This window comes from Epinephelus moara, chromosome 19, assembly GCF_006386435.1.
Source record: "Epinephelus moara isolate mb chromosome 19, YSFRI_EMoa_1.0, whole genome shotgun sequence".
Taxonomy (NCBI): domain Eukaryota; kingdom Metazoa; phylum Chordata; class Actinopteri; order Perciformes; family Serranidae; genus Epinephelus; species Epinephelus moara.
The window spans coordinates 39495717-39505867 of NC_065524.1; the positions used below are offsets into that span (position 1 = coordinate 39495717).

A 10151-nucleotide genomic window follows, 5' to 3' on the forward strand; every position below is an offset into this window, starting at 1 on the left:
AATAATAATAATAATGATAAATGATGAAAATAATATTCTCTTTGAGGCATAGCAGCGGAACACGTCGTCACTTTCAGGGATCGTTCAATGTTCTGTCGTCTCCGTCTCCTCTGTGGTCGTCTTGTCACCGTCACGGTCAACATCTCCACAGCTTGCACAACCGTAAACTTTTCTGTCGGCGCTGGCGTTTTCGTTTAGTTTACAAGCTGCTACATTTCCATAAACAACATCTTCTTCCAGTGTCCAGCAGATCTTCTTCTTCGTTTCTTTTTGGACACTGCAGTGCTGTTCTATTCCACAAGATGTGTAACAGCGCCCCCTGTCTTATAACTGTAGAAACACAGATTGACAGAATATCTCATCAGTGGTGGAGATAGTGTGAAGTTACTGCTGATGGAAACATTTCTTCATTTGCTGCTTCACAATAAAAGTTTTTACATAACAAAATAATGGGGGACTTTTATTGTGAAGAATCTACAGGAAATAAAATGTGTTTATTGCTGAATTAGCGGAACGTTGTTAGAAGCTTTTTTCAATAAAGACAAGTAGCAGGGAGGAAGAGTTAAATCATAAACAGCCACAGTGAGATGGTGATGATGATGATGATGATGGTGATGAAGAGCTGCACACAAACAGCTCACCTCCAACAGGTGAACTTCTTTTACCTGCCGTGCTCTAGCAGGGCCTGAATCAACTACTGCAACTATTCTGATCATCAATAATCAATCTGCAAATAATCAGTTTGATGATTTGTTGGTTTCCTCGGGGTTTTTTCTTTTTTTACAGTTTTTAACTGAATATTTTAAAGACACTTAAAGACGTCCATGAGGACACATATAGACCATAACATCATCACCAGATGATTCGATAATGAAAGTTAATTTTAATCTGAGATATCAGAGTTATTCTCCCGTCAGGGACACACAGGACGTTATACGACAGTTCCAACAGGATGAAGACGAACCTCGATGAGTAAACTGAACTTTATAAGTAAAATCGATGGAGTTTCCCTTTAAGAAAATAAAACTCTTCTGTTGTCTCTGACCTGTGAGCTAGAGGGTCACACGGGAGTGGATTTTCAGTAGAGATGTACAGATACCATTTTTTCCTTCCCGATACCGATTCCGATCCCTGAACGTTTGGTATCTGCCGATACCGAGTACCGATCTGATACCAGCGCGTAAAATAAAAATGGATGGGATATGAATTGTTGTATGTCTCAACTCCTAAAACTCTATGTAACATATTAAGAAATAAATACATAATAGTAGAATGAATGCCATAAAACTTTTTTTTATTATCATTATTATCCAGTGTTGACACAGATCAAGACACAGGTTAAAGTGCAGCCACACAATTTGGTAAAAAAGACATTTTAAAGGCTACAGTAGAATGCTTTTTAAACTCCGCTCTGTTTCTGTTTCGTTTGCCTGTAGCGTGTGTATGCGTAATGACGTGAGGCATTACGTGGTATCGGACTGGTCATAGGCTGTACTCGCCGATACCCGATACTGCATTTTAGGCATTATCGGAGGCATTTCTTATACTGGTATCGGTACAACTCTGAGTTTCAGTCCTGTGCCATCCCGCTCCCGTGTTGTGTTTCAGTTACAGTAAAAAATTCTTTAGTACTCCAGACTTTGCTGAAAGCTCTGTCAGGGTGATGCGCGGATCATTGTCCTTCACTTTCACTTGTAACGCTGCCTTCCCTAACTCCTCCCACTCCATTTTGGCGGCTGGCTGCACCGTGCGTCAACATCCATATACGTCATGCGCTGGTCAGGTGGCTGGTTGCTGGTTGGTTGCAGCCAGCCACCTGACAGGAGAGAATAAAAGTGAATAAAACAAGACAACAGATTGACCAGCTTTATGTTAAAAATAAGGAAATAGCTTTTATTCAATGTGGAACTGAACATTTGTAAATAAAAACTTGACTATTGTTATTATGATTCTCAGTCCTGCCCACTCCCGTTGACTTTTTTCCCATCCCGTCCCAATCACGTGAAGAATAGTGAAACTGATTCCCATCCCGTGAGACTCCCGAAAAAATGTCAGCCTCTACTGTGAGCAGGGCTGGACACTAAATACTCAGATACTCTACTGAAGGAGTACTTGTACTGGATTCAGATTATCAAGACAAAATATAACAAATAGTGATGATGTTTTATTAAAGATGAATCCACCCAGCAGGATATAAAGTCATTAAAATGAGCGGCAACATTTAACTGATCAACACATATCACATAAGTTACTCTGCAGAATGAGTACTTTTACTTTCAGTACTTTTATAAGAGTCAGATTTATCTTGACCTGTAACAGAGTGTGTCTACCCTGCTGTGTTCGTACGTGTGCTGCAGTAAAAGCTCAGAGTACTCGGTCAGTGTTGCTGTTTACCTGAATCAGCTGATCCTCTGAGAGGAAGCTGAAGTTCATGAGGGGAAGTAGACGCAGAGTCCACGCTGAGGTTCAACCACTTCTCACTTTCATTCACAACTCCGACTTCATTTCCTCCTGACGGACGACTTCGTGTTACCGTCTCAAAGAGTGGGTTCATTCAGAGCGAGGCAGCGATGAGGAGCTGATGGAGAACGGACTCGTCTCAGCGGTGGCAGATAGGTGCGTTTGAATTAAAGCTAATTGTCCCGAGCCAGGCTGAAGTGAGAGTAAATGAGGGAGTATTGATCCCTGAGGCGGCGCTGCTCGATGCAGCAGTTATTAATAGACTGTGAGGCTGTTGGAGGAAACAGAACCAACCACAGCGCTGCTATAGAGACATGAATGAGACGCTGCTTTACATGTAGTTTGGATAGATGAGATCATTTGCATCGAGGGCGGGTTCCTTCCTTGTTTACTGAAGGTTGTTTGTGTGGAATAATAACTATAACACTGTTTACTGTCAAAGTTTCAAGGTTCATTTGTCTTTGTACAACTTCTCCTTTGTACGGTGGCCAGCCAGGGCCAACACGCTGCAACAGCACCAAAACCTTTCTATAGTGAGAGGTACAGAAAAATCCAAAACGACCTCACCTTCTCAGGCCTCAGTCTAAAGAAGTGTGTGCTGACCTGATACAGTAGCTAACCTCAGACGAGTCAAGGAGCATTTATGTTACACCAGTAAGTGTCATCTTCAAACCTCTTTATGGCAGAACATGCACAAACTGTCTGGAAATAAGCCCTTTGTTTCTTTACTTGTAACCACATATTCAACTTAAAAGGTCTTCAAACCTTTGAGAACTGAGGAGTCGGCTATAACATCCCGAAGACCTCCTTTTTCTTTTACCTATGTTTATGTTCAACCCTTAAATGTCATGGCGCAGCATGAGGAAAGGTTCATTGATTGGCTCTCTGATTCCCCCCCTGGAGGACTGGTGTCAAGGGTTTAAAACGACCACACTGATATCTGACATGATGGGACATGAACTCCCTGGGAGTCCAGCTCAGACCAAAGATTCTTGTTGAGACCAAACCGTTTTAGAACGTCACAGAGAAAAGTGTCAGCAGTGTGAACTGGCGCGTCTGAGCTGGACTAAAGTCGACTGATGTTGTCACCTGACACTCAGCTGGTCAAATGGCCGGCGGCTGGTTTTAAAGCACGTCACCTGTTTCAACAGCCAATCAGCTTGTAGTGAAGTCTGCTGGTCAAGTCAAAATGACCACAGACGGCGTGTTGGCTTGCTGCAGCAGGTGCTCCGTCCCCACAGAGCCCTCTGTTTCTGTCCTCACGGTGTGCCGGTGTCAGACGGTGGGTCTCTGCTGCTGCTGCTGGCTGTATGTGCTTATGCCCCGCCCACACACACATTCTCATTGACTGATGAATTGGCGCTGGTTATTTATGTTATTGTGGCATATTGATTATGAATACAGTCCATCTGATGCTGGTTTTGTTTCATCACTGGAGCCAGTATCTCACTATCACTATCGTCATTCAGATTTTAAGAAGCTACAAATTATATTCAGCCACAAAATAAGTCGTCCGTCATGCCTGCTGCGGTCATGTATACTGACCTGCTGTAGTTTAAAGGAGGAACTCAGAACAGGAACCAGAACTCTTGTTGCTGTACTTCATCAGCAGAACGAAAATAGGACCTGAAAGTCCTCAGACAATGTGTGTTTGTGTTTGTGTGTATTGTCAGGGAGCGTCCGGTGAACCGCCCTCCCGAGCTGCTGTACCCACAGGCTGACGTGGCGGAGCGTCTGGCTCTCGGCGGCAGCGACGATGCGCTGGCCAACGGCACGAAGCCCGACCTGCAGGCGGCCAAGCGTCTGGCCAAACGCCTCTACAACCTGGACGGCTTCAGGAAGTCGGACGTGGCTCGACACCTCAGCAAGAAGTCAGTGTGTGTTTGTGTCCTGGTCACATGTTGAGTGTGTTCTGCTCTCTGATTGGTTGGATTCACTCTCCTGTTTGTGTCCACAGTAACGAGTTCAGTCAGATGGTGGCGGAGGAATATCTCAGTAACTTCAGCTTCAGCGGTCTGACCATCGATCAGGCGCTCAGGTCAGTGCAGCAAGACAAAGAAACTTCAGTTGAACTCATCACATGAGAACGTTACATTTATTTAAAATGAATAAAACCTGAAAACAAAAGAAACAACAGAAGATTAATTTATTAAAAACTAATTAATAACTCGATAACATGATGTTTCTACAGTCAGAAGCTTCACAGACTGTTTCTGAATGAATCGTTTGTTCTGCAGCTCCGTCATCATCAATCTATAAAAGAAGCTCACATGAAACATCAGTCACATGCTGTTGCCATGACAACATAACAACAACAACAACATGTTTATTAACTCTCACTAATACACATCTCTGACGTCAGAAAATATCTGACACTTAAATTAAAAAGTCAGAAGAGTCGACTACGACTCCCAGGGTGCATGTCACTGACAGACAGCCAATCACAGAGCCGCTGCTGTCGATTGGTGAATAAAGTTTAGTGTGTGTGTGTGTGTGTGTGTGTGTGTGTGTGTGTGTGTGTGTGTTCAGGACGTTTCTGAGCCGCTTCGCTCTGATGGGAGAAACTCAGGAGAGAGAAAGAGTCCTCGCTCAGTTCTCCAGGAGATACAGACAGTGTAACCCAGAGAGCCTCACCACTGAAGGTACCTGCCTGTCTGTCTGTCTGTCTGTCTGCCTGTCTGTCTGTCTGTCTGTCTTGGGCCAGCGTAAACTTTACAAACCGGTTTAAATTAAACTGAACAGCGGAGCAGAAGGGGCTTCAGAGAGCCGTCTCGTCTCGTCACCCCAAAAAACACATCAGTTTTCTTCCTCAACAAACACAGTGTGTGCTGCTCTGCCCCTCCCACCTCCACTGTCATGTGACCTCCTTCATGTTCGGATCGCAGCCCATCAGACACCCGCGGCTCCCTTAGTCCGTACATTAACAAATATGATATCGTATTAATCACTTTGTCACAGCCGGGGGAGGAAGGGGTCCAGTTTGGGGACCTGTCTCTGCTCTTTGCAGATGATGTGGTTCTGTTGACTTCATCACACCGTGACCTCCAGCATGACCTGGAGTGGTTTGCAGCCGAGTGTGAAGGTGTCAGGATGAGAGTCAGCTCCTCCCAGTCTGAGGTCACGGTTCTCTGCTGGAGAACGGTGGATTGTTCCCTCTGTGTTGGGAGAGTTACTGCCTCAAGAGACGGAGTTCAAGTATTTCAGAGTCTTGTTCACAGTGAGGGTAGAATGGAGTGTGAGGTGGATCCTGGTTTGGTGCGGTGTCTGCTGTGATGCAGTTTTTTAAAATTGCTGTATGCTGTTTATTTTATGTTTCTTTACTGTTTTAATTTCCTGTTTATTACTATGTTGCACTATTTATTTATCACCTGTTTTTATGTTGTGTTACCACCAATGTGTTCAATGGGTGAAAAAGCCGAAGACAAATTTCCCACTCTTGGGACAATAAAGTTAATCTTGAATCTTGAATCTTGAATCTTGAATGCTGGCACTGGGCCAGACCGTCGTGGTTCAGAGGGAGCTGAGCCAGTAGGTGAAGCTTTCCATTTCCTGGTCCATCTCCGTCCCAACCCTCACCTATGGTCATGAGCTCTGGGTAGTGACTGAAAGAATGAGGTCACAGATACAAGCGTCTGAAATGAGTTTCCTCTGTAGGGTGTCTGGGCTCAGCCTTAGAGATAGGGGGAGGAGTCAGACATCTGGAGGGAGCTCGGAGTAGAGCCGCTGCTCCTTCATGTTGAGGTGGTTCAACATCTGATCAGGATCCTCCTGGTCCAGCTGGTAGGAGGCCCCGGGGCAGACCCAGAACACACTGGAGGGATTATAGATCTCATCTGGTCTGGGAACACCTCGGGGTCCTCCAGGAGGAGCTGGAGGAAGGAGCTGAGCAGAGGGACGTCTGGAGCACTTCACTCAGCCTGCTGCCTCTGAGACCTGGTCCTGAATAAGCAGTTGAAAATGGATGGATGGACGTTGTGTTATTGTTTATCACTGATGCAGCGCCGTGACGGCGTCAGCACTGGTTGATGATGAAGATCACTGTTTCCCAACTGGTCCAGCCAGTCCAGATTCCTCCTCAGTCATTAGTTCAAGGTCTACATGGTTAAATACATTCGGCATTACACTTGTTGTTTGCTGTCTCTGTCCAATATCTGTCTGTTTGTCGCTCACTCTACAGCAGGAAACAGCCCTTCAAAATAAAAGCTCTGTGCTGGAAATTCACTTTAGTTAAAAATAAAGTGTGATTTTTTACAAACTTGACACGTTTGCGAGTCACTTGCGGTTCATCCAGAGTGGACCGTTGGGAACCACTGATGGAGACTGATGGATTTGTCAGATGGTGTCAGACTGACAGACGCTTCTTCTTTGTATAAAATCAAACTGGTTTAAACTCTGGTACCTGTGTGTCTGTCTGTCTGTGTGTCTGTCTGTGTGTCTGGAGTATCATGACTTTAACACTCTTGGCTCTAACCTGTCCCTCTGTGTGTCCCTCAGACAGCGTCCACACTCTGACCTGTGCCGTCATGCTGCTGAACACCGACCTTCACGGGAACGTGAGTCTGATATTAATATTTCATACAAAACATCTTTGATCAGTCCGTCAGTCAGCGGAGGAACAGGAAGTCCTTATACGGTGGAGTGAAGCAGCTCCACATCCTCTCTGTCTGCTGGCTGATGGTTTATCATAAGTTCCCTCTGAGCTTCTGTCCATCACTTCTATCAATAATCATACAGTTACACTGATGTAATCAATAACAGCTGATCAGCAGAATGAACGGAGAAGAAGTTAATGATGGGAGCAGTTTGAGAGCGGTGAGGCAGTGTCACGGTCTGTGTATTGGAGCATTGATCATTATTGATATTATAATATTGATTATCTGCAACACACACAATATGAAATATAATTGTATCCATGTCACCAAACACCAGTTTATTTCTTTATCTCCAACATGACTCATGTTAAACGTCTTACTGTCATAATATTCACATCGACGTCTGCCGCTCGCCACCGCCGTCCCAGAGCTCTCCACCACACGCCGTGGTCTCCCTCAGCAGATGGCGCTTTGCTCCGTCGTCATGGAGACGGCCTTCAGTTTGTGGTGATAATGAATCTGAGTTGCATCACGGTGTGAACTGTGCACACGGAGTCACCGAGGCGATGGCCACTTCTGCTAACTTGTTTAAGGAAGTGATGACCGTTGCCGCGGCAACAAGCTGTCAAATCACACGCTGAGCTGCACACAGTCCTCTGCACACTTCCTCTGTGTGAGAGAGATGAGATGTTTACTCATCACAGTAGAAGTCAGTGTGTGATGTTTGATGGATGAATCTGATGCTGCGTTCAGGTGTCGTCTCACTGCTGCAGGTGATTTTAACTCCTTCATGTCCTGTCACGTCCGATAAGGTCGTCATGTGTCTGCACCTCAGTGAAGTCGCTGAGTAAATGTGGTAAGACAACAGAGTGATGTTTAAACAGATCATTTATAAACACTGCGCGCACACAAAACGAGACCTGACAGAGGCGTACACCATTTCACACGCTAAAGTCGTGACCTATAAAAGCAAAACTTGACGGCAGAAGGCGCGCACCTGTAGGGAACCTGTGACCCCTGGACATTTTGGAGACGCAGATGGCGAGGTGGTGAGCTGACACCAAATTGTAGAAATTAAATGTGAGAGACGTCATTAGTTTTATAATCATGTCTGTTTGCCTCATGCTACACGTTACTTATAGATCCCACTGAGCCCTGACTTTACCATAAACACAGCGACGTCAGTTGTAAAAATTAAAAGCCAACTGACATCGCTGTCTCGCCATCGCCATCACCCGCAGAGCAGAGGAGAGCAGCTGACCCTCGTGGTCAGCGGTGGTGCGCACATCAAACTGCTTTGAATAATTACAAACCAGAGCGTCAACAGTTTCTGATAATATCTTCCAACACTGTAAACACAGATCACCACACGCACAATTTTAAAGTGTCAGTTTTTGAGTGTAAAAACGATGCAGTGAACACGGCTGTGAGCACAGAGCGCACTGGAGACACACACAAACTAAGCCCACGCCACATCATGAATGCTAGGTGCTGAGTGTCGGTGTGAGGTCAACAGCTCGGTGTCGGATGTTTGCTGCTGAGAGGCTTCTGCCCAAGCAGCAAAATGTGACGAGCAGTGATGAGATGATGTCACACTGCGTGAGCTCGTGGTAACCGGGCAGCAGGAGACGGACGAGGTGGAGGCGGTCCTTCAGCGCTGCGTCAGTCAGCAGCAACACCTGATTGGTGGCGATCGGGTTAGAAAATGGTTTCTAAAAGATGCCACAAAATCCTGGAGGGACTCCCTAAAGGAAGTGATACACCTCATCTCTGTGTGACTTCTCATTGGCTCAGAGATCTGGGTCTGCACACCTGAGGAACTGAATCATGGGAAATGTAGGATTTAGTGTGACTGCAGAATCTGATGTCTCCACCTCTGCTGCCGCCTTCTGTTCAGTCTCTCGTTTGTGACCAACTTTATAGAAAAACAGCTGATTGACTCTGTGTGTGTGTGTGTGTGTGTGTGTGTGTGTGTGTGTGTGTGTAGAATGTGGGGAAGAGGATGTCCTGCAGTCAGTTCATCACCAACCTGGAGGGTCTCAACGACGGAAAAGACTTCCCCAAAGATCTGCTGAAGGTACCACACACACACACACACACACACACTCACTGTTACACAACTCACACACTTACACACTCTTACACAACACACTCACACAGGGATCCTTGGCTTGTGTTTGTCAGAGCAGAAAAATAAAAAGAGGAGATGCATTAAATTCAACGCCGTGCGGCCGCCGGGCTGAACCTCTGTGTGTGTGTGTGTGTGTGTGTGTGTGTGTGTGTGTTCATTAGTGTGTGTGTCTCAGCCTCTCTCTCCCACTCTTTTGTTTCCATCTCAGCCTCCGAGCGTTCAACATGAATCTGCGTCACCTCTTCACCTCCATCATCATCATCCTTTTCTGTAACTCTGTTAATGTGTGTGTGTGTGTGTGTGTGTGTTGATGATGGAGCGGTGAGTGTGTGGGCAGCAGCAGCTCTGACTCTGACTGAATGCAGTAAATGTATTACAGAAAAATCAGAATTATTTTCAGTCAGAAGAAAAAATGTTTTTAGATTTTCCGAAAAATAAATAAATAAAAAAATATATATATATACTTTATTCATATGGCACGTGGACGGTACGGCGGTACAGTGGTTAGCATTGTTACCTCAATGCAAGAGGGTTCGTGGTTCTCCCAGGCTCCACCCCCCCATGACCCCACACAGGATAAGTAAATGAATGAATGAATATAAATCACACATTCAGTCACAAAGTCCCTCATCCTCACTAGACTCACAAGTCAGTCTTTAGACGCTTTGCTTAACTAAAGACTGATGACTTTCTCCCTGATTTTGTGTTTAGATGGGCGGATACAATTTCAGAGTTTAAAAAAACTCCCTATGTTGCAGAACCAGTAGTAAATCTGCAGGGCGGTCCTTCGGTGGCTCGCTGAACTCTTGTGCTCGTAAACATAGTCCCACTAGAAACACGTGTAGCGGTACAAAATGGATCAGAAAACGCTGTCAAAGTTAGTGGATGTTTGTTGCGTTTGCGGCGACGCATTCTCGCCAACTAAAAGAAACAAACATAATCTTTTACAAGGCCATGACTCATCCGTC

General features: G+C 45.4%; 1 protein-coding gene across 2 annotated transcripts in view; it reads left to right on the forward strand.

Moving 5' to 3' along the window:
• The window catches only part of LOC126406777 (uncharacterized), a 113759-nt gene that overhangs the window by 67378 nt on the left and 36230 nt on the right, over positions 1–10151 (forward strand). For both annotated transcript variants that reach the window (XM_050071265.1, XM_050071266.1), the window contains 5 exons: positions 4134–4331; positions 4418–4498; positions 4990–5102; positions 6955–7013; positions 9040–9129. In XM_050071265.1, coding sequence (XP_049927222.1) covers positions 4134–4331; positions 4418–4498; positions 4990–5102; positions 6955–7013; positions 9040–9129 — 541 coding nt within the window. The remainder of the gene's footprint in view (positions 1–4133; positions 4332–4417; positions 4499–4989; positions 5103–6954; positions 7014–9039; positions 9130–10151) is intronic.